The sequence below is a fragment of the Mixophyes fleayi genome, chromosome 4, assembly GCF_038048845.1.
Source record: "Mixophyes fleayi isolate aMixFle1 chromosome 4, aMixFle1.hap1, whole genome shotgun sequence".
NCBI lineage: Eukaryota > Metazoa > Chordata > Amphibia > Anura > Limnodynastidae > Mixophyes > Mixophyes fleayi.
Window position 1 is genome coordinate 55,447,742 of NC_134405.1, and position 25,285 is coordinate 55,473,026.

The 25,285-nt window shown below is 42.6% G+C and overlaps 1 protein-coding gene across 2 annotated transcripts in view; it reads left to right on the top strand.

The window, feature by feature from the left end:
* KAT6A (lysine acetyltransferase 6A) overlaps positions 1-19,053 on the top strand; it is a 34,182-nt gene extending 15,129 nt beyond the window's left edge. Inside the window, exons 4-17 of one of the 2 annotated variants that reach the window (XM_075207069.1) lie at positions 1,599-1,714; positions 2,222-2,303; positions 2,452-2,587; positions 2,717-3,000; positions 3,546-3,652; positions 5,662-5,777; positions 6,253-6,394; positions 7,024-7,185; positions 9,856-9,949; positions 10,189-10,420; positions 10,532-10,724; positions 11,362-11,898; positions 13,030-13,309; positions 13,447-19,053. In XM_075207069.1, the coding sequence (XP_075063170.1) occupies positions 1,599-1,714; positions 2,222-2,303; positions 2,452-2,587; positions 2,717-3,000; positions 3,546-3,652; positions 5,662-5,777; positions 6,253-6,394; positions 7,024-7,185; positions 9,856-9,949; positions 10,189-10,420; positions 10,532-10,724; positions 11,362-11,898; positions 13,030-13,309; positions 13,447-15,950 (4,985 nt within the window). In that variant the 3' untranslated portion in view covers positions 15,951-19,053. The remainder of the gene's footprint in view (positions 1-1,598; positions 1,715-2,221; positions 2,304-2,451; positions 2,588-2,716; positions 3,001-3,545; positions 3,653-5,661; positions 5,778-6,252; positions 6,395-7,023; positions 7,186-9,855; positions 9,950-10,188; positions 10,421-10,531; positions 10,725-11,361; positions 11,899-13,029; positions 13,310-13,446) is intronic. The other variant, XM_075207070.1, reaches the window with a different exon arrangement.
* The last annotated feature ends 6,232 nt before the right edge of the window (positions 19,054-25,285 follow it).

Here is a 25,285-nt window from a genome sequence, read left to right on the forward strand (position 1 = left end):
AGCTGGGCTGTGTGAACAAAGCTTGCCATTGGTTAGATTGGGCATCTCATCTGGCTGTTTGTCTATATAGCTGCACCTTTATGTATCTCTGTACATATTACCCCAGTGCGTCTCCATTTTCCCAGCTAACTGGATGGGTCTTCTCGCTGAGTGCTACCTGCAGTCTGTAGAAGATCACCTGTTCTGTCCGGTTTTCTAATACACGTGCTGCACAAGTAATTAAAAATACTTAATTTTTAATGTAGTTGATTGTTAAGTTGCCAGTTATTTGGTTGACCCCCCTCCATATCCAGCGGTGGCCATAACCATCTTAATGAGGCATCCGCCTTTCATTTTTACTTCTGAAGCACCCAATGGTCTCGTCACACTGTCACACGTGCTTACTGTTACTCTGTGAGCAGGCTTGAGCTCCAGGTATATTCCAAGCCCCTTTGTTCACTCAGTTAGTGGACTTGCTAGTGCTGTTCTAAAGCCCTTGCTGATGGAGCACAAATAGTCACTTACTGACCTGGTTAAGATCAAATTGGAAGTGCCTGTGGTAATGACCCAAAACACAATCTCATCTGGATGGTGGCATTTCAGGTGCTGATGTGCATTACTATGAGTCTTGGCTACTAAGAGACTGCATATCTTCTGCACACATTGCTAAATGTAATTAAGTATGACTGTAAGAGGCCCTAGGAGGTGTCTAATCTGTATACAGAGTTCTTGGCAGTTACATACATATAAAGGCAGAAGATGCCAGGAGTATTTTTGTTGTGTGGTTTTTGGTTTTGTTCTCCTTCATTTCATTGCATTATATCTTCTTTTTTTTTTTTCTTCTTTTTTTTTTTGGGGGGTATGACCAGCAATGGCTTTCAAACTGGTTGTGTTTCTAAATCACTTTGCTGTGAATGCCTTCCCTAGTTCTAGTGGCACAACATACCGTGTTGGGCTAAAAAAAAAAATCTGCTGATACATTCAGTGTGTAGGGGGTGGACATTTGCTGGATGTTGGGGCAGACTGCAGCTGTTGTACCAGGAAGCAGATGTCTCCTGGCTATCCCATGACCAGGTATTCCAGCAATGGCTTTTCATATTTTCATTGCCATGATGTCTTAAGCTGAATGGCAAGGGGGGTTTATTTTTAGCTTTGATGCATGTTTGCTGCCGCAACATAATTCCTCTTACAGGTTCTTCCAAACTTTCCTGGATTTCTCGGAAGTAGTGCCAGGTTTTCCTGGGTCTTGTTTTCCCTTATCACACAGTGGTGGTTGTGACTGGTGTTATTAGTGAACTGTGTCTGGTCGTGTGATAGTAGAGGTTGGGAGACTGATGTAAGAGGGGCGTTTTGCTCACTACTGGTATGCTGTGTGTGGTCACCATGGTGGTCTCGTGACACTGTACAAGCCGTTCAGATCTATAAATCGTTAATGGCATCCTGAAGAAACAAACCAAGGAAAATGGAAGGCTGCAAGTAGCTTTGTAATAAACAAAGTGATTCATGTAAAAATAAAGAAAAATTCTAATACTTTTATATGTTGCTTTAACAATCACATTTTTGCAAACTACCAAGCTTTGACATGGAAATAATGGTGTCTCTGCTTTCTTACCCCTTAGGTCACCCGTCTTGTCTAAAGTTCTCCCCGGAACTTACAGTGCGTGTTAAAGCCCTCCGCTGGCAGTGTATCGAATGCAAGACCTGCAGTTCGTGCCGTGACCAGGGCAAGAATGCCGTAAGTCTTTCTTTCATTGTTGCGTAAAATGTCGTAAACAAAAGCACATTTTTTTTCAGAATGCATAGAACAGAAATTTAGCTGTAATCTATAGTTTGACTTCTTTAGTAGTGACTATTGTTTTGATGTAATGTCTCAGCCTTCAGCGATTGAGAACTGCCATATTGTTTTTGAAAATGCACATTACTTTGCTCTGTGTAGTGAAGTTAGAGTAACTGCTATAATAATCCTTAAACAATTTGTTAGTTGAAACGTGTGATCTGTAAAGGTGTTAAGTCTTATGTAGCATAAATTTCTACAAGCGGCAGTTTATATATCCAAGTCTAACTTTAGATGTTTTATGGGGTTTTGGTGTTATATGGCAATGTACAGTGAGCGAAGTCTGAATGATTTTCTGAATAGGTGGTGTTCCGAACTCTACCATAAAATATTGTCTTTGTTTTAATTGCACTTTAAGATGGAAGGGTCTGCATAGTATGGAGCCTAATTTTACACCTTTTATTTCAGGACAATATGCTATTCTGTGACTCGTGTGACCGTGGCTTTCACATGGAGTGCTGCGAGCCACCTCTTACTAGAATGCCGAAAGGTAAGAGCAGGTTTACAACGCTGTTCTGTGTCCCATCCTCTCTATGTTCTTGTTGTGTTAATTGTTCACATTCAACTGGCACCTCACAGGTTCTGGCTTCTTATTTCCAATCTTAACCCTTCCTCTCTATCTTCTCCTCCTTTCCCAGGCATGTGGATATGTCAGATATGTCGACCTCGGAAGAAAGGTAGGAAGTTACTTCACAAGAAGGCAGCACAGATCCGCAGGCGTTATACTAACCCCATCGGGCGACCTAAGAATCGTTTAAAGAAGCCAAATGCAACGTAAGTGTGACAGACAGCGCTCCCACTATGTAGGGGAAGCAATGTACCGAGCACTTTGGATTATCTCTACTTGGGAGGAATTTGTTTTGTCCCCACCATTTAAATGTTAATTTGAATATTACTTTGTAGGACTAAAGCCCCATTTGGAAAAGGCCGTGGCAGCCAAGGCAGAGGGAGGAAGCGTAAGTTGTCCTCGTGTTCATCGTCAGAGGAGGATGGCATGAGCTCCGACCCCTCACGTGGCTGCGGCACTGCTGTTCCCTTTAATAAGAAGACAAAAGGTCTTATTGATGGACTGACAAAGTTCTTCACCCCCTCTCCTGATGGCCGCAAGGCACGAGCAGAGGCATTGGACTATTCTTTACAGCGTTCACGCAAGAGAGGACCACGGAAGTCTGGACAGACAGACTGGGGTAAGGAGCTTTGTGCTCTACTTAACAGTGCGTGCGTACATGGTGCTGCATGTAATGAAGGACGTTATTGCAAATGTTGCACCTTGCACGCTTTTAAGTTGTGGGGGGTTTTGGGATTTTGTTTGTTTTTTTTATTCATATGTATCCTCATTGGATTGAAATACTGTTACAATTGAACTGGTCCCAGTGCTTACCCTGGTAGTATGTATGTGTGCTTTGACCCCACAATTTTGAGCCATTTAATCCTAGTGTGCGCCCTTCTTGAATTGGTCAGTGTACTTGGCAGTTACACATGAGTTTCTGAGTGGAAGCTACAGGACTGGGTAGCCGAGCTACCTTTTTGAGAAGTTGACTTTTACCACATTGCCTTTCAGCGATTATTATATTGGTGTAAATGTTGTGGTACTGGAAATTAGAGATATACATGACTGTAAATATTTGTGGCGTCGTCTTCTGTTGTTGAAGTAGTGAACAGTTATAGTCTTGGTTAAGTCATTCTCAAATTCACCAGTTTATTTAATTTATGTATTTATTTGTACCACCAGACAATCAGGACGGTTGGGAATGTAAAGTGGATGGGGAGGATCGGCTTGGAATAGTTTCTGAAAAAGAAATGGAACTTTTTGAGGATATCCAGCAGCAGGCACTGCAGGTAAGGACTCCACTCCCTCGTGCGGAAGGGTTCTGCCCACTGCTTGGTTCCCCCCATGAAGGATGGCACAGCTCACTATCCCATGCATTAGCGGTCTGCTTACTGGATGTAGGAGTATCTCTATGACGGTGGTAAACATGTGTTGAGTGCTCTGAAGGGTTAGGGGATCACCATAAGAAGCTTGCTGCGGTCTGTATCATGTCTCCTATGCGGATGATAACTATAGTTGAACAACTGTTGGAGTGCCCATATCTGCTTACCTTTTATACAACAGACTTCTCTAGTCAAATGTTCCATTGTGACTGAATGGATTTAACTAAAGCTAGAGTTCCTCCTTAAAGGGCAACACTCCAGTTATCAGAAGTCAGCAGCGGCATTGATGGAATACTCGTGTGCGCTATGTGGGTTACCTCTTGGGATAGATAAAAATGAAGCACTGCAACAGGGAAAGCATGAAGTGAGTTTATATCCGCTGTTGCCAACCAGTTTGGTCACCTTTGCCTCCGAGCTGAATGTGTCGCCAGAATTTGGGTGTAGCAAAAAAAAAAAAAGAAAACCCCCTTAAGATGTGGCGAATATATGGAATGAATATTCTGCATTACATATGGAACTATATTATGCCTGTAAATTATAGACTGCTTTTGTTCACTTTACTTTTCAAGCATGCAGATATCTGCCGGTGATTCTATTTTTCTCTTCGAATATTTTAACCTTGTTATGGAATAAATATGATCTGTCTCTGCAAATGTCATTACAAAGGTCAGGAACCACTAGTTTATATAAATAGCTGGAGCGGCAGTAAGCAGAAAATGTTATCATTTCAAACGTTGTAGCCATGGCTGCTGTTTCTATAATATCGGGGAGCAAATCGACATGCAGGTTATCGATCTAGTTGCTCCACAACGTTCAGAATTATTTTTTTGCAACTTCTGTTAATAATATTGCTCTAAAGAAGGGAGCTGCTCTCTGTTACGTATGGTGAGAGGTAAACATGGAAAGTCACTTAAATCCAATTATTTTCATTTATGCTCCAACAGGGTTTTGCAGCATTGTGCATTTTCCATAAGGCCATATCCTAGCACTTTTGTTTTATAGAGCTTACAGTACATACCTCTTGCGCTGTGTGTATATTGCACTATAAAGAGAGTATATCCTGCAGCCAGTCCCTGCATGGTGCAACAGCATGTCAGCTGTAACAGTTTCCTGGCTGCTTGGTCACTTCCCTGGTATCCATTTGGTTAATTGAAGTGTCCCTGCGGCCGATCACAGCTGTGATTATCCCCACAGGAGAACTCCATACTACTGTCACCTAGGCACAGGTTGGGAGGGGGAGGGAGGGAGCAGGGAGGAGAGAGCCCAGGGGAAGGAAGAGACAAACAAGTGCGAGAAGCACAGGATTAAAAAGGGGAGGGGTGTGAAAAGCACCTCTGGTCCCCTCGACCCCCCGTTCAGATATCACAGAGCCATGTGTAAGCAGCTGTACTGGAGTCCCGGGGCCACGCTGACCCTGGGCATTCAGCTGGAGGAAGAATTGGGGAGAGAAGGCAAAAGTCAGTCTCCCATCACTCAGGTTAGTACGGCTGTTACATACAACTGAAAGCTGCTAGTTACCGAGGCTGCCAGCCGGCCATAAACCACTGTAAAAACCAGTTCTGATAAAAGTAATGAACTTTAGAATGCTGTATGATTTGTGGGTAGCAGTTTTAAATTTTGACATTTTAATTCTCTTCTAATCCAGATCTCTAGTAAAGTTCCTTTAGCAGAGGATAGAGCAGTCTTGCTTGTAGGTAGCAGATATGTCCGTCTTGTACAGTGAAACACTCAGATCAGTTAAATAGACTTTGTATACGTGTTACAAATTGAGTAACAATGTCCAGTGGAGACGTACATATACATAAGTGAACACCGTCGTAATCTGTTAAATCCCAGACGGCCAGGGATGGCAACGTATTTGTTTGCAGTAAGGTTTTCTTGTGGTCTCTGATCTGGCTTACTGCTTTTAATTGCAGAGAGTTGGTGTCAGCGGCCCCCCAGACCCGCAGGTCCGCTGCCCATCAGTCATTGAATTCGGCAAATATGAGATTCAGACGTGGTATTCTTCTCCGTACCCACAGGAGTACACAAGGTAAGAGATTTATACGTTGTACCTGTAGTTTAATTATTGCACTGTTATGCTCTTCTAGTGTAGGTTTGTACATTTTAATTTTAGTTTTTGTTTTAGTTAATGAGATGTTCCTTGATTCTACTATATAAGAAGCACACTACACTTCACCGTTCACTGTCCAGGTGTTCTGTGAAGTGCAATATACAACACATTATGGATAAAGCATGACTGGCCTCTTATACCGTTATGGGAAGGTACAATACGACAGAGGTCGGAATATGGGTGACAAAAGTACTACACTGGTGACAGCCCACCAGTGTTTCATTATAATGGCACATGGGCAATCTGCATAAATTGGGCATATGCCACCTGCCAATCACCAGGGAACTGTCTTCCACCACTAAAACCTCTGTCTACCTGCTGCACCGATTTTTGCAGTTCTGGTCATGTACATTTATTGGCCATCTCATTGTAAACTTCCTCCTCTGTGCTTCAGGCTCCCCAAGCTGTACTTGTGTGAATTCTGCCTCCGTTACATGAAAAGTCAAACCATGCTACAGCAGCACATGAAAAAATGCGGCTGGTTCCACCCGCCCGCCAACGAAATCTATCGCAAGGACAACCTCTCTGTTTTCGAGGTGAGTAGGGCTGTACAGCGGGGGAGCAACAGATTGAATGTTTCCTTTTATTACTTATCCCAGCAATTATCTACTGTCTTGTATTGGTATTCTGCTACCGTGCCCTAGTGCTTTGTAACTTTCCTTTCTGTGCTTGTAACTCGTGTCGCATTTCACTGCTCTGCTCCATTCAAACACTAGCCTTACTGATCAAGCATGGTTATCCTGTCACTGTGCTACTAGCTTAAATGGAAATGATGCGAAGATACGTCGGTCTAAACAATGTAGGAACATTCGTGGAAACTGGTGCACACACTGTCTAAATGCCAATCAGATTCTAGCACGTTTTCCTGGTGCAATTTAGACTATGAAGACCTGGGTGCTATGGGCTAAAGCACTCTATTTTATTCTCCATGACATTCTAGCTTGTCAAGTTTTTTCCACTGTGTGTAAGTGACGCGTTCACTGTAAATAGTTAGATTATCATTTCAGATGTGAAGTATTTATTAGATTTTTATTGCATATTGAGACAGTTCTTTTAATTACAAACCACTGTTTTTGTCTCTTGTTAAAAACACATCCTAGTGTGAGTAGTTTATTTTGATGAACATGATTGTATATTGAGTGGAGCTGTATCATTCTGTCTTCAGGTGGATGGAAAGGTGAGCACGATCTACTGCCAAAACCTCTGCCTTCTGGCCAAGCTCTTCCTGGACCACAAGACCCTGTATTATGACGTGGAACCCTTCCTCTTCTATGTGTTAACGCAGAACGACGCTAAAGGTTGTCACCTGGTTGGCTATTTCTCCAAGGTGAGCCGATGGCACTGCCTGCTGTGCACCTGTCTCCGCTGCTTCGCAGAAATAGGTTACACAGAATTGTTTCTGTTCCAGCTTATTCCAGATGGCCAACTAGGCAGACTAATTACACTATGGATGTGTCATAATGACCTTATCAAACTTTATCAGTGTAAGCTATTGTGCCGTAGGACACACCTCCTGTCTTCTCCCTTGTTCTGAAGTTCTGATTGATGAGCATCTGCTCTAGGTGTCCTCTCGAGCAGTGCTTTGTTGTAGATACGTCCTGTTTTCAGCATATTTATATGTAGTTCTGGCATCGTGAATGCATTTCGAGTTGTGTTCAGTTTGAGTAAATTATACAGATGCATATGTTGCTACCACTAGGGGAATTAGATGATTTGACAAGGGTTTTTGCAATGCTGCAGCTGTAACATCACTTGTGGTAAAATAGTTCTGTGCTAGAGTTGCTGTTGCCTTTGAATGCAAAGTTTAGTGCTTTTTAATGTCTTTACATCAAACAGCATCTGGCTATTCTAGGTCGGCGCAAACTGACTTCATGTTTCTACTTGTTCCTTTTGAAGGACCGCAAAAGCCTGATGGAGTGACACTTTGCAGAAATCCAACAGTCTTAAGCCATTCTTAAAGACGTTCTAAAGGAAAAGTGTTTTTTGTGGTTGGGGGCGAGGGTTGTTTTGTGTTTGCTTTTTTTTTTGTTGTGTTATTGTTAAGTTTTTTAAATCTATACTGCTGATGGTCATTTTATGGCAAAGCTGCAAATTTGCACTAAAACCACAACAACCTCTTGTTTTTTTCAGATTGTTGCTCAGCAGTTCAGCTGTATCATATCGGGTGTATTTTACCTGATCCACATTGCAATTGTAAATTCACATTTTGCAGAATGTATAGCTTGTGGTTAGTGCTGGGATGTGACTGCAGTGTGCTCCTTCTGCTGTGTGGTGTAGGTAGAGCAGCGATTATGTATGGCCTAAGTCTGCCAGCAGTTTTGAAAAATGTTTGGGTTTTTTTTTTGTCTAATGCAGTGCTGTCACTCCAGCAAGAGAGCTGTAAAAATGTAAACTAATCTGCAAAATTGTATCCTAACAAAATTGCTATCAGCTATACATTTCTAAAGACCATACCGAAAATCGGTGCTGACATGTTGACACCGATTTTTGGTGCTGTTGAGTTCCTGTGTTAGACTGCGCTTTATGTTCTCCCATGCCCCCTGAGGTGCCCAAAAGGGGATTTCTAGTAGTGCTGATGACACACACTTGAAATCGCCCATTCCCTGTTCAAATCTGAAAGTAAATAGCAGAGAGAAACACATCCTAAAGCAAAGCATGTTTTTCGTGGAAATGTTTCTTGCCACTAGGAGGCAGGATAGAGTTGCGAGTTCTGAGGATTGTCCTGGTGGCCACAGGATGGGTCTTGTGGGCATGGTTTGACATTATTCCATTGTGCACACATCCCATAATCCTCCTGTTCTTGTCGCCTTAGACTGATGTCAGTGAGCTCTCTGTACAGCGCTGCAGAATTAGTGGCGCTATATAAATATGATGATCTATGATTGGACACTAATACAGTGAAGTAGTGACTTGCAGTCTCCTTGCATCCTAGTTATTCTGTGCAGTAATCTAGAATTAATGAAGCTGTTCTTCGAATACAACTATGAAATATTAATATCTGCTTTTACATTATTACTTTGCCTTCATAATGTAATACTGAACAAAATCCCAGCATCCTTCTTACAAAGACTTGAAACGGCACTGCAATATGGATATTAATATAGGTTCGGAAAAAAAGGGGGGAGGGGGGAGGATGCACTGGACAGTAATAATGTAGCACGAGCTGCAATGAGGACGGGGGTAACCAATCCCCTGAAATAATGCAGAAAGGCTAGTCCAGATGCGCTCAAATACTGCTGAAAGTAATGGGGTATGTAACAGCCAAAAAGGCAGGTAGTGGATTTAGATGGTAATGCAGAAGAGTTGTAGCGTTGAGGTGAACTATGGGTCAAAAGTATAAATAGTCACACTGAATGCTTATACAAGAAATTAAAAGGAATGAAAACAAGAGCAGAAATCTATGGCTATTAACATAGGTGCATATGGAAATCCCTTAATAAGTTGTCAGACCATTATAAATCCATTATACTGACAAAGCTGGCTTTTGAGCTTGCACTGATTTGCGGTCTCTGTACAGAAAGCATGCAGCATACATATACACTCTTGGAGGGAGGTGCCTGACCGGTGATAGCAGCGAACATGGAATGATTAGAGCATGGAATCATTAACAATGTGAAGAATCAGAAGTGATTTAGCGGCTCAGCTATAAAATCACTTCTAAGAAGGGACTAAAGGTCCAGATGGGGGTTCTGCTTAGGACAAATTGGATCATAGCTCTTGTTCGGTACACTGCAAGTATTTATGGTTCTCGTGTGATGTTCTATAGAAAGGGTTTATGGTCCATCAACTATTACAATTAGTAGTCCTTCATGCAGTCATGACATTGGTTTATATACTTCATACTTTCTTTATTGGTAAGGAGGTTATGTTTGATGGGTTTTTTAGTGTGTTTGTAGCAGGTGCTTCTGGACTCCTCCTTTAAGAGAGCACAATACAAGCAGACCTTCAAGTCACACAGTCACTAACAGATTTCTTTGTCACTCTCATTTGTCTCCAGGAGAAGCATTGCCAGCAGAAGTACAACGTGTCCTGCATCATGATCCTCCCCCAGTACCAGAGGAAAGGATACGGCCGTTTCCTTATAGACTTCAGTAAGTAGAGGAGAGCACGGGAGGGGAGGAGAGGAGAGAAGGGGGGCAGGGTCTACTCCAAGTGACATGATACAAGTGACATGATCTAGCTTGTCCTTACACTGATAGAAGGGAAAGTAGCAGCGAGTCTACAACTAGCCATTATTATCATGGAAATACATGTTTGTAGTACGTTCACGTTCTACCATCTTTCCTTTGACTGCTTATGCCTCACTAATGTTTTGTGTTTGTTTTTTAAGGTTACCTGTTGTCTAAACAGGAAGGTCAAGCAGGGTCTCCAGAGAAGCCCCTCTCTGATCTGGGCCGCCTGTCTTACATGGCATACTGGAAGAGCGTGGTTCTGGAGTGTCTTCACTACAACAAGGAGCGGCAGCTGAGTATCAAGAAACTTACCAAACTGACTGGCATCTGCCCTCAGGACATTGCTGCCACATTGCAACAATTGCACATGCTGGAACTGCGAGGGGACTGGTAATAATTCAGCTTTCCTTTATTATTTGTCTTTGCTCATCGTGTCAATGTTCTACTTTGCTTCAGTACTAACTAGAGGTCTTTCTACACCTCATTTTCATCTGCGTTTAGCATTGTTTTGGTGTACCGGGAGCAGCAGATCCAGACACATATGAACCGTCTGCAGGCCCGGCCTCGGCAGGTGGAGGTGGATTCGGAGGCTTTGAGATGGACACCGGTCATAGTCACCAACTCTGTCGTATCAGATGATGAAGTAGAGTCGGAAGAAGAAGAGAGTGAAAGGCAGCTAGCCAATGACAACCATGTGAGTATCGATGGGTGGTTAATTTTGATAGGCATATTCTGGATTACACTGGGAAATCCACATAAATGTTTGAATGTCTTAGCCCTTAAATGCTGGCATCTCCTGATATTAATTACCAATTTTTCCTTTGTGCGAGACCTCTTTCATTCTAGATCTGGTAAGTACTCACTGGAGAAAGTCCTTTATGCTACATTTCCATTTTTAGCTGCAGCTCACTAAATAGCTGCAGCAAATCTAAAAAAATGGTGTAGTACGAGTGTTGTGGCTTGTACCCTCTCCAGTGTGTCCTTTCCACAGGTAACTCTAGTTGTAATGTTAAAGTTCACCGGTCACCTGTAGATGGTGGAAGTAGCCACTTTGTGGGATGATCCGGCATTCATAAGTGAACAGCTTGGCAATTCACAAGGAACCACTGAGGCACATGGTTGAGAATACATGTTGGATTTACATGAATATTGGTTCAGACCAGACATTAATTGCCCCTACCATATGTAAGCAAGAGTTGCACCTTAAGCACCAATAATTGCCTTTACGACCATTTAATCTGCAGTACTATTATTTTTAGATTTTTTTTTTTATTTTTAAATACATTTACATGTTGATTTAAGAGCTTACAGTCTGTCACTTTTATCTTTAGCAGCCAATGTTGAGAAGCATCACTGAATACAAAGATAGAGAGACATGCCCTGTGATGGAGAGAAAGAAAAGCCCACCACGTCCTGTTGGGTCATCATCTCCAGTATCCTGTTTCACAAACGCCCACAATTTCCGGGACTTGTTGCCTACTAACAATCCACCGTCTGGAAGAGGACGGAGAGGGAGGCGTGGACGAAGGGGTCGAGCCCCCTGCTCTTCTTCCAACCGAAGTGCCGATTTGTTGCGTTTATTGGCCAGAGAGGCCCCAGGACCCCCCAGACGCAATGGTGAACGGGGACGCTCTGGCTCTCGGCGAGGAAGGCTGAAGAGACTGGCAGATTCTGTGCTGCGTAGGGATTTCATGGAGCAGCAGGAAAGGCTTTCTCAACGTTATGAGAATGAGCGCCCCCAATTGAGACGGTTTAGTGAGAGCAGCGAGGAGGAAGAAGACGACGATGAGGAGGAAGATGAAGAAGAGAACAACAGTCTGCGATCAGATTCCCCTCCTATACTTGCCAAACCCACACTCAAACGCAAGGTGAGAACATACAGATTCTTTAAAAGTCTACCTGCTCAATGGTGGCAGAAGCAAATCATAGCGGCACTAGGAAACCGTGCCACCACCGAGACATTCTGCTTCAAATCTATGAAGTCACCGATTCTTTGCAGGTTCTTCTCAGTATTGGTTTTAAAATTTGCAATGTACATTTTAAAATTATGATTACATTTATTTTGGGATTCCTACTTAAGTTAAGCCTGAAATGTGTCCATCTCATTTAGGTTTTTTATGATAACATTAAACACAATTAAGAGTGTTTGCAATAAGGTCTTCTCCTGAAATCTGTCACTTCACCAAGTTACACTGACCTCTCTGAATACCTGATGTACCCTTTGTCTAGCTAGTGAAAGGGAGAGGGTAGTGACATGGAATTGAGTATACATTTTGTGGGAAGTGTTTTACTTTGCTCCCCTTCTTGTAATGCTTACAACAAGCATGAGTGTTCTAGTGTTATGCAATATTGTAAGACAGAAGAAAGCCTTTAGTGGCAATACATGCAAAGACGTTTCTTTCTTCTTGCTCTAAAACGAACCCATTGGTCATTTTCTGCTTGAGAGAGAACACTGGTATCCTAAGTGTAACCCAGGTTTGCTGTATGGCAATGTGCGACATTCGTCGGTGACAAACAGTCCTTTATCAGCAGCGTATGCTATGGGAGATTATTTTACCTGTCTGAGATTTAAAATAGTCCAAGCAGAGCCTTTCTGGGTTTTAAAGTAAGAGGTGTTTTTTGTACTAAAAGCAGGTGGAAAGTTCCACTTTATATGTCATGTTGCAGAAAAAAACTGTATCAGATTATTAACTTACCTTTTAAATGTCACCTTGGATAATGTGAAGTGTCTGAACGAGGTAATGTGCCCTGAAACGTTCTGCACTTGTTTCATCTTGGAGGATAATATGAACTGGCTCCGATGTGAGCCCCCTATTTAATATGGTTATGGTCATTCTGTGGTATTGTAGACTTCTAAGTGGAGGAGTCGTCCTTGGCAGGTTTGCACCATCCAACTAGAGGAGTGCGAGGTGCAGCCTCAGGGTCTGACAAACCATACCAAGTAACTTAGATGTTTTTAACGTATTAAGATGTTTTGAGTTTTTTCTCTCTTGTTCCAGAAGCCTGGACCTCATCGAAGACGGCGGGTGAGACGACGCAAGCACCATCACAACAGCAGCGTAGTGACAGAAACCATATCTGAGACCACCCAGGTTTTAGATGAGCCTTTCGATGACTCCGATTCGGAACGTCCAATGCCCAGACTGGAGCCTGAAGAGGGTGGCAATGGCCGTGGCGCCCCATTCCCACCAGGCTACTTCCCCTACCTCACCCCACACCCTCTGCTAAGACGCAGTCGCCAACTAGGCAAAAGGAGGTCAAACAGCGAACAATTGCAAGGTAAACAATGTTTATATGTTAGCTATTCATAATTTTTTTCCATTCTATTAACCTGGTGTCTATTCCAACTGCTGTATCTAATAAAATTTTATCTGCCATCACTTCATGTGAATAATAGTTCCTATATGTAATTTCAGGGTCGGCAATGCAACCACCTGTCTCAAACCTGCGATCTGCAGAGAAAACAGATGTCCTGCCTGATCCTACTGCTCCACCCATAAAGAAGAAAGGGTGGCCTAAGGGTAAAAGCAGGAAGCCTATCCACTGGAAAAAACGACCTGGACGTAAACCAGGATTCAAGCTCAACAGGAATCCACCTCCAGCACCAGCTCCTACACATACTCTTCCCTCGAGGCCTGGACGCAAACCCAGGATACGAGAAGAGGAAGAACCTCCTGTGGAAAACAAAGTCCCTGAGATAAAGGAACAGGAAGAGGAGGAGGCTCAAGCAGTATCTGAAAAGGCTAATGAAGAAGAGGAGACTGTAATCACTACTGTGCAGCCAGCATCCCCTTCTGAAAGCAGCAGTAGCAGTGCCAGCAGTAGTGATGGTTCTTCCCGGGAAGCTGAAAACCGTTCTACATCTCCAGAACAGCAGAGGGAGACTGGGGAAGAGCCCCAGCCTGTTGTTGAGGATGGAGAACCAGAAGAAGAGGAAAGGGTGCTGGATGAAAAGGAGGTAGCTGTGGCAGTGTCTAACCAGCAGGAAGACCACGATGCAGATGATGAAGATGAAGGACCAAAGGAGGCCGATGAAGGGGAAGAATTGGAACAGGGCCCTGCCCCAGAAGAGCTGGAACCACAAAAGCCTTGTGTGGGAAGTAGTGAAGAGGAAGAGAAGGGAGAGTGTGAGCAGGATGGGACAATGGAGGAGACTGATCAACCTTCATGCATCGGAGAGGAAGAAGACTGCTCAGAAAAAGTAGATGAAGAACCCAAAGAGGAGGAAGAAGAGGAGGAAGATGGAGAAGAAGAAATCCCCCACACAGAGCTAGATTTAGAGACTGTGCAGGCAGTGCAATCATTAACCCAGGAAGAAGGAAGTGAGCGTGATGATGGCACCTATGGCGATTGTGAGGATGAAACACTGACAGCCTGCCAGACTTTGCAGAGTTTCACACAGGCAGAGGAGGACCCACAGCTGGGTTTACCAGATGAATGCCATCCTTCAGCCCACGGCAGTCCAATATCTTCTGTTCACTCTCATCCCAGCCAGTCAGTGCGGTCAGCTAACAGCCCCAGCGTGCCTCCAGCTCTGGAGAGTAGTGGAACAGGCGTGTACCCTCAGATCAGCCCTGATGCAGGTTCCCTCTCTGCTCCTTCTATGCAGAACCTGGAAACAACCAGTCCAATGATGGATGTGCCCTCTGTGTCAGACCATTCACAGCAAGTTGTGGATAGTGGATTTAGTGACTTGGGCAGTATTGAGAGCACGACCGAAAACTATGAAAATCCCAGTAGTTACGACTCCAGCATGGGGGGTGGCAGTATTTCCTCGCAAAGCAGCTGCTCATATGCCAGTGGTGGAAATAACAATGGAGCTGGGGGCTTGCCTTCCTCTGCCAGCATGGCACAGAATGGGTGTGCTGTGAGCCAACAAATGGCTGGAATGGCAAGTATGCTGCAAACCACCCAGGCCTGTAGCATAAAATCACCACACAGTTGTGCCTCAGAACGTCCTCCTAGCAACAACAACCAGCCGCCACCGCCTCCCCCTCCACCACCTCCATTGCCCCCACACCAACCACAACCTCCTCCCCAACAGCAGCCCTCAATGTCACAATGCAGTATGAACAACAGCTTTGGCCCCTCGCAAATGATCATGGAAATACCAGACCAGAGTAATAGCAGCAATCTCAGCATCTACCCAGGGGATTTTGGGGCTGGAGGCTACTCCCAGCCCTCGGCTACTTTTAGCCTGGCAAAGTTGCAGCAGCTTACCAACACCATCATGGACACTCATCCTATGCCTTATAGCCACGCACAGGCCGTCACCTCCTATGCAAACAGCGTGTCCCTTTCTAACCCAGGCCTGTCCCAGCTCACTTCTTCTCACCCTTTGGCAGGGGCACCCCAAGCACAAGCCACCATGACCCCACCTCCTACAATGAACCTACTCCAGTGTAACATGTCAGCGGGCAACCTTGGCATCCCACATAGCCAGCGTATTCAAAGTCAGATGTCTGCCAAGGCACATATCTCCATCCGCTCCAAATCTGCTCCACTGCCCGCTGCTCCATCCCCTCACCAGCAGCAGATGTATGGACGCAGCACGCCTGGTATGCAGCCTACCACCCGGGCCCTCACCGTCCAGCGGAGCATGAACATGGGTGTTAATCTTATGCCCACCTCACCGTATAATGTCAACACAATGAACCCACTCAATGCCATGGGTGGGTACCGCATGTCACAGCCTATGGTCAACAGCTCCTATCATAGCAACGCAGCCTATATGAACCAGACATCACAGTACCCCATGCAGGTTGGCATGGGCATGATGGGTGCCCAAGCCTATACCCAACAACCTATGCAGCCGAACCCCCATGGAAATATGATGTACACACCTCCTCCTCACCACTCCTATATGAATTCACCTGCTGTCCCCAAACAAACTCTCAACTCCCCCTATATGAGGAGATGAGGGATGCAGCGGTGTCGCCCCAAGAGTTGCCCGCCTGCCCCTCATTTTCTTTTGCAGACTATAAATACGGCCTTTTATACTGACAGGACTTTTATTCCCTCTACCTTATATCCCTTTGCTGTAGATTTAATATTATGGTTTTTATTGTTATTTTATTTTTCCCCTGACAAAAATATAATTTTGTGGGGTTTTCTGTTTTTTTTTTTTCTTTTCTGTAGAAAGATATTATTTTTTTCTTTTTGTCCATTTCTCTTTCACTCTCTCCAGTTTATATAAAAAGTGTCGGTGGAATTTTTCCCCTTCTCCCATTTTTTTTTTTTTTTTTTTTAATATAATCGGAAAAAAGAGGAAAAAAAAAATAACAGATTCAAATGGTTTTAGCGGAAAATCGCACGGAAATAGGAAAATGACAAATCTTGTTTTTAGAAATCAAGTTTAAAAGAAAAAAATAACAAAGACAAAAAAATATGTAACCCTGTAGCCTTATTCCGCCGAGGGCTTCTACAGAGCCGCGGCAACTGTATACTTTATCTGTGCGTCCGCTATATCTCTTTTCTTTTGCTCATCATTTTCAATCTCTTGAGATGAGGTCTGAAGGGAGGAAAACTCTATAACATTCTGATGGGGTGCAGAGGGGCATTAAACATTCCGTTTTTTTATGATGGAAACCAAGATATTCTATATTTCAAACAGTTACACAGGGAACTATCCTAACCTGTGGGGGTGGACTTAATGGGCTGAAGTACAAGCCATGGTATATAGCTTAAAGCATCCTTTTGAGAAAAACATTCCACCTCTGCAATTCATTGTGGTGTGTGGTATATTGCTTTGCTGTATAGCATAGCCGTTTATAGTTGACACCTGGACAGACCCTCCTCCCTAAACTTAATGCACCTCTGTTATCCACCTCATGGGCTGACTTGCCTTTCTTTTACCCTAATAAGCACTTATTGCCACAGATGTAAAGGGAGGTGTATAGGAAGAGTTTGTGTATGTCATCAAATTGATGCTCATATTATTGTCTGTGCAGCTTTGAGTAATTCATTTGTTCACCTTAATCTCTGCTTGGAGCCCTGGTCAACTGAGGACGATGGTTCCTTGACTAATAGGAATTACTCGGTGGGCATGGGACAAGCCCCCCTCGCATTGTATAAATCTGTACATGCATGGACTTGTGCACAGGGGTGGAATCTTATCACTACTTTCAGATAAACCTATTAATCAGAAGTGTAAAATCGCAGCATCTAATTTTTTTTTGTTTTGTTTTTATATTCTTGAATTTTTATTTTGTGTTTCTAAATATTTAGATTAGAGACCCTTTGTATATATTATAATATATATTGTCACTCTCCACCTGATTTGTTCGGATCCATGGAGGGCAGGCTAGGGTTATAACCCCTTTGCCACACTTCCCGCATAGTGTTAAAGGGGAAATTACTTATTACTATATAGTATGTTGATGCTTTTGACGGTGGTGTTGACGAACGCCTTGTCTTAGCAATAATGTGTGCCTGCCACTTTGTACGCCCTCTGAGGAAGATGTACAAAATGACAGTGGCTGGGTAAATGTAAAACCCACTCCCTCACAAGACCAGTGCCTCTGTACAGATATTTAATATTCCCTCTTTAATCTTCCTTATTTATCACCAACGCTTCTACTCTTCCTCCCTCCATGTTTCTTACATCCTCTTCCACACTTGCCATGTTGTCTTATATAGATGTCAGGTTCTGATTATGTAAGGATACATAGACAAATTGCCATACTCTAACCATGTCCTGTTCTTTGCCTGTGTGAAAACCCATGGATCTATTTGAATTGTTTATCAAATGTAACGCTGGCAGCTGTGATAGGATGGCGGAGAGAGAGAGAGATGTGACTATCTACTGTTTAGTTAATGTGTTTTATGGTCGGCAAAATGCACACAAAATGAGGGACACCTATACATATACAGCGCTAGAACGATGCAAGTATGGACTGTGGTATTCTAAAACAAACGAGTATGTTTTTTAAAAGGCTTGCACAAAATCACACTTGGAAAATTGTCTTTTTAGAATTCTTTTTCAAAATAGTTGCAAAATCTAGTCTGGTTTTTGCTGTAAAATTAGAAGCTGTTTTATTGTGTGCTGAAGGCTAATCTGTTTCATAATTATAACACTGGCCACAGTATAATAACCCATGTGAGGAAATTGGCCGGATACTACAGAGTGTTGCCTGAAGTCACCGGACATGTTGGCAAATGCAGTCGGAAAATGATCACAGCTGTCTGTCATTGTGTGAAAATCTTTCCACCAAATGAACATACCTCAGTTTATGCTGATGGTCATTTTGTCTCTTAGCTCACATGGCCAAAAGGCTGAATTCTGTTCACTTTGGCTGCTGCATGGGACCAAATTGGACATTGGTTCTTAATATGGCACAAACACTATCAGGGCCAAATGCAGAGCACAAGTCAGATGGAAGTTCTATGTACATTAACAACGGTTAATACATACATGTCCCCAATGTCCTAGCCCAGTACTCGCAGGTTGATAGGCAGACCGCAATTGAATTTAGTTGAATCAGGGCACGTCTAACAGCCCATAATGACTACAATTACCATACTTGTGACAAAACTGTAGCTCCAGTCTCCAGAGGACTGCACTGCGACATATACTTCTCTATATCCACACACAATGTAATTAGCAGTGATATCCCCAACATCGCAGGACACTCCCAGTTTCTCAGACTGACAGCTATTTATTGACACTGTGACTCCTTGCTAACTAATGGTTAAAGGAAGGCAGAGTTCACAGGATATGTATACAAACTCGCATCTCTTCCCTCCGGTACATGTCTAGGGTTTTAATAATGGCTATTTCTAAATGGTTTTAATTCTCCTGCCTCATATTGTAATTTTATTATTATAATTTTTTTTTTTTTTTTTATTTCCTTTCCTCCGGCCTTTTCTTGACGTTGTGGGGCTCTATCGGCCCCGTCTGGTTTGTATGTAATAATACTTTCACCCCAAGTCCCCAATTCCCCCTCCTTTCTAGTAAGTGCTTTCAGAAAAAAACTGTACATTTTAACGTAAAAAAAATAAATTATGTTGAGACATTTTGGAAATGCGTTGTAATGTGTGTTTTATTATTTATAAATGTAACCTAGTTTATGTGCATTGGACGGGACTTACACAAGTGGTACTAGATGGTACTTCTCATATAGCTACATATTTGTCCTATACAGAGACCTACAGAGTAGAAGAGTGAATGTGATTTGGTTTAGAATATCCAGCATCCAAAAGCTGTTCCTGATCAAAGAATTGCAAAGCTCGGGCTGTCTGGTCATAGTGTTAAACTGGAAATACAGGTTATGATAATATGGCTATGATGAAAACAATATTTTTAATGTATGCATATAACATAACCTATACATATACTACAGAAGCCTCTATTCTTCAGGAACATGTCTTGTGGTGCTCTAAAGCTGTAACATAAACCGGTGGTAATCGTTTTCACGACTACCACTAATCCGACACAAAGGAGTCAAACACTTAAAATCCAAAGGTGTGGAAAAACGATTTAAATATAAGCAAACTTACCTCCATTACCGACGCTGTAGGATGCTAACTGCAAGTGATTCCGACTAGTCTGATGTCCGTCACTAGACGTCATTATGACCTCTACCACTTTTAATTTAAAGCGCTAATGTCGGGTTAAGTGTTTAAACACCCGCGGGGTCCTGACATTGCTGCTTTAAATTAAGTGATAGAGGTCGAAATGACGTCTAGCGACGGGCATCTGACTAGTTGGAATCACTTGCGGTCAGCATCCTGCTGTGATCAGAGATCTACAGCGTCTGTATGCGTTTTATAATTTAAATAGTTTTTTCACACATTCTGAGTTTAAGTGTAGGACTTCTGTGTCAGAATTTTCCGCACCGTTAAAGCATACCCAACCCACATAAACATGTGTTGTGTATAAGTGTAATACTGTGAGGGGGAAATCTATGACAGCAGGTGTACAGGAACATGTTATGTAACCCATAGCAACCAATCAGATGCTGGCTTTCGCTTTGCAAATTTTAGAAAAATGACATCTAGAATCTGGTTGTTGGTTACAGGTTATTCGTGTGTACCAGTCTTCCTTAATTGTGTTATAAACAAGTACTATTTTTATCTTTCCCCTTTACCCCTAACCGGCTAAAGCGCTATGGAATATACTGGTGCTATATAAACAAATCAATGTTGTGCTTATACAGAACTGTCCGTATACTCTGTTCTATAACTGTAGGATGCTAACGTTGCTTAGGACAGTGGTGCGTCTCTATTTTGCATCACTGGTTCAGCGCCAGCAAAGCCGTGCTATTCTGTTCCCGTGCACAGTCCCTCATATCTTAACACTAAAAAATACATTTAATATTACCCCAAGTCTGCTCCCCTTTTTCTCCAGATAGTATTATTTATGATTTCCACTACACTTCTGACATGCTAAAAAAAAACAGAATATACGAGGCTATATTGCTTCAGTGGTTAAAAGTAATGACTGAATAATCCTGGAAGATGCTGAACGTCCATCTTAATCGGTTACTTGGCAGGTTAGGTACTTGGTCTCTCTGCATCTTGTATTTTGAAGCTCACTGGGTAAGAAAATTACTGGAAATATATGGAGTACAGTATAGTGTAAAATGGTAAAAAGTAAGTCCACATTTGTGAATTTTGAATGTTTAATGTGAGAGTGGGGTGTAAATATTCAGAATAGACTGGGAGGCAGAAGGAGTAGTAACATTGTGCAAATATAAAGCCAGTCTTGTAGTTGCTGCTTAGATACTCTACTTGCTGTGTATTTAACAAGTTTTTGGTCCTCCGGCTCAGCCTAGGCCTCAGTGAGGCCCTCACGGACCTGACATCATTGGACCTATGCTGCTGCTATAACATTCAATCACATGGAGATACAGGTCTGGTGTAGACTGAGGACCAACTACTCCAATCATAAGTAAAATGTACCCAAAATATCAAACCTTTTAGAGAGGAACAGGATTGGGGCAAAAAATAAATAAAATTCAACCCTTTTTGTAGTCTTTAGAGCTGGGGCTAAATCCAGCTAGAGGTGCAATTTTGAACCTTTGCAAAACCATGTTGATCTGTAGAGGGCGTCAATCTAAAATGTGCAGATAGAGGTTGGAGGGGGTGCGTTCTAACTCAAGTTTAAATGGCAGCATAAATCTAAAGATGCCTAGTATTTGTGCTTCAACCAGTAATTTTCCTGAGGCCTTGTTGGGTATATTTTGCATATGAACATTCTTCATCATACAAAAGAAAAAAGTTCACAAAGAAGGAACGTTCCTTTTAAATATATTTGTGAACCATGGGACTAGTGTCATTAGTAGTTCTAATGAGTTTACCTCTAAGAAGCGCCTCATTCTGTGTAAATAAAATAAAAGTTATGGGATATCATCCATATTGGTAGATAATTCCAGCCAATCACCAGAGTGCAGTTTGCGGAGAAACACCACAAATGGGGGCAAGTACTAGAGGTGCGTTTCTGCCAAACAACTGGGGTCACCTGTGTGTGTGTGTGTGTGTGTGTGTGTGTGTGTGTATATATATATATATATATATATATATATATATATATATATAATATGTATATATAGTGTATATATATATATGTATCTTAGTGTGCAAAACCTGGGTGTAGTTGAAGTGTATATTTTGCAAGTGTGATGTTGGACAGCTTGGTGCATTATAACTCCAATTGACTGAACATGTGTTCCTACCACTGTCAAGGTATCCAAGGCCTTCATGAGGGATTTGTCTTGGGTTGGTCACTCAGTGACAGCTGAGGTTACATTTGTGGAGTGGAACACCTCTCCATTCCATTACAAACAGCTGAAGCCACATCCCTCATTAGAACAATATACTAATCATCATCACCATTTATTTATATAGTGCCACTAATTCCGCAGCGCTGTACAGAGAACTCGCTCACATCAGTCCCTGCCCCATTGGAGCTTACAGTCTAAATTCCCTAATGGGCTCTAATACAGAACAAAAAGCTGAATTGTGAAGATAAATTCCCAATTCCTATGATACCTTTCTGCAGAACGACTCTGCTGCCACATCCCTTGCTGTAAAACAGCTCTAACATATTGTGGCCACCTCCATGAGTGGCAGGATAGACACAATGGAGCCCATTCTCGGAACACAAGAGTAAGGACCTCCCCCACGTATTGATGTGTGGTCCGGCTATGTCATGCTCCTGCCCTGTTTGTTGCTTTACTTAGGGGGCGACAATATTTTGACCTCTAATAAATATTTGCTATCTATGCTTTCAACTGGATGAACACAAGAGAACTTTGCAGGAAGGGGTCTCAATATTGGTGTTTCTTCACCCTTACAAAAACAGAGGTGGCTCAATATGTTGCTTGGAGTAGGGCTGTGTGCGTGAACATGTATGAAAACCAGAGTTTTCTGTTGCAAGTCTTGGCGCTTAGAGCCTACGCCTTTCCCTTGCAGGCATGAATATTTATATTTCATCAGCTAAGGTGTATTGATTATTCTCCAGCTGGGCAGTGCTGAGAACAAATGACAATAGTAAAGATCACAGTGATCTAGGCGGCCGTGTCCTATACGTGAACAGAGCGGTTTGATGGTGAAGTGCTGCAGAAAGCGTGTGCATGCTCCTCTCCCCCCTCTGTGACTGATCGTCTGCTATAAATATCCCAAGAAATGGCTGAGCCAGAACCTGAATAAAAAGCTGGCAAGAAATCAAAGAGCAAGTTATGGATCGTTCTGCTTTGCTGTTGTTGTGTGCAAGTTAATATGCAGCAGAAGAGAGAAAGTGACGCATTGTAAGCTATGTATTGTACTGTGGGCTCTGTTCACCAGCGGTCAATAAATGTTCATATTTTTTCAACACATTTTATTCCTGAGATAAGAATAGATTTTAATAATAAATATTTAGTATGTGTGCAATGTGAAATCTCGAGTGTGTTGCATGTGTGTATCTCTCCAAGGGCTCTATTTATCAGAATGACGAGGATTTCACAGGATTTAAGGCTTCTGCCTCTTTATCAAAGCCTCCCCTGTCGTACTGGTGATGACTGTTGCAGGTTGCAGCCTTCATGGCGGGCCTACTGCTATGAGGAGTACCACAGCTGTCCTCACGAGTACTACCGCTAGCTCAGCAGTGGGGGGGGGGGGGAAGCTTTATTATTACAATAAAGTATTTATCCTGTTTTTTGTAAATGTTTTATTTTTCTATAGCCTATAACTTTTATTTTGTATGGCTCACACATTGACAGACTCTCTGCTTTGGCATGGCGTTACTCTTACCACTGCTGCCATTTGGTGTCGCCAGGGATCTGCAGCTGCCCTGGTGACATTTTTTGGTAAATTGTCCGATTTCGAAGATTTGGTTTTTTTATTGCTGTAGTAAGCTGCAAGAGAAAATCTTCATATTTAAGCAATCTTAATAATCGGACCCCCAAGTTCCTATAGCTTGCACCTACATTATGATTCATAGTAGGGGTTTGGTCATTTCAGATCATATTGCACACACATCGTTGTCTGTGGATAATCGAAAAAACCAGCAACTCTTTCTGGTGAGTAGAGGATTGGGATTGGGATTAAGCAACTGCTGAATATATCGAGCAGAAAATGCCGTCCGCTGATAACTGTAATAGGTCAGATAATGTCTGGTCAAATTGTATAGAGAGAGAAAAATCCCCCAGCACACTGCTTTAACCAGTAAAAGAGCTGCTCTCTCTACTTGTGCATAAGAATGCAGAATTCTCAGTTACACAAATTTGCAAGTGGATTGTAAGCCACCCACCCTGTGAAGTCACTTCTCTTAATAGAGTTGTCCTAACCATAAAAAGTCCCTAATTTTGGGTCATAATTGAGAGCTAACTTACCAAGAGGTACCCCAAGAACCTCTAAATCAGGTTTGTCCAACCTGCGGCCCTCCAGATGTTTGTGAAACTACAAGTCCCAGCATGCCCTTCCAGCTATCAACTGGTTGTCTACCAGCAAAGCATGCTGGGGCTTGTAGTTTCACAACACCTGGTGGGGCGCAGGTTGGACAGGCCCACTCTAAATGATTCTTAACTATTAAAACTCATCCATTTTTTTCCATCATTTCCCGTCTTTGCTATTACAACCTCCTGCTACCTGGCATTCCTGACACCCATATATCCAATCTTCAATCCATCTTAAATGCTGCTGAAAGACTGATCTTCCTCTCTCACCGCTGCACATTTGCTGCACCACTTTGCAAATCCCTACATTGGCTCCCTGTGCCTTCCAGAATCAAATTCAAATTACTCACCCTTACCTACAAAGCCCTCAACAACACCCCTGCATACATCTCATATCAAAATACTCTCCCTCCTGCCTTCTTAGATCTACCTCTCAATCCAGCCTACAAGACTTCTCCTGTGCTGCTCCCCACTTATGGAATTCCCCACCACACTCAATCAGACTTTCCCACAGCCTTCAAATCTTTAGACATGCTTTGAAAACACATCATTTTTTTTAATTTTTTTTTTTAAAGAGGTGACCTCATCCCTGATAACACTAATGCACCCTCACAACTGTCCCAATCTCCACTCTGAGCCAAATGTACTTCTCTTGTTTCAGCTGTGCCCTCTTCCACTTAGCATGTAAGCTCTCTAATAAACACTTTTCATGTTTGCATGTATATTGTCTGCCTTGTATGCCCCTGTTTTATGTATGTCGTGTTTTCCCTACTGTACGGCGCTGTGGAGCACTGTGATGCCTTACACATCTATGATGATGATAATAAATAATGACTGTATAGCTACAGCACTCCCCATCCGCTACTGCTCCCAGACATGCCTCTCAAACAACCAATACAGAAGTGGAAGTTGCTCAGTCAATTTATAGGTGGACAGCAGGTGTTTGAAAGGGCCGAGTTATCCGGAAAGGAACAAATACAGAGAGAGAGCCCCCAGAACACTGCTATAACCAGCAAAGGAGCTGCTATTACTACTGGTACATCAAAATGCAGAATTCTGACTTGCACACAATTACAAATTGCACATAGATCAGATGACTTTGCATTTGGCTGTGTGTAGGTACCTTTAAAAGTACAGATTATACAGATCTGGGGCCTGATTCATTAATGATCTTAAATGAAGAGGTATCTTATTTCAGTCTCCTGGACAAAACCATGTTACAATGCAAGGGGTGCAAACTAGTTTTCTGTTTTGCACAGAAGTTAAATACTGACTGTTTTTTCATGTAGCACACAAATACTTGATAGCTTATTTGTACACTGAAATTTAAAGTTGATATTTGTGTGCTACATGAAAAAACAGTCAGTATTTAACTTCT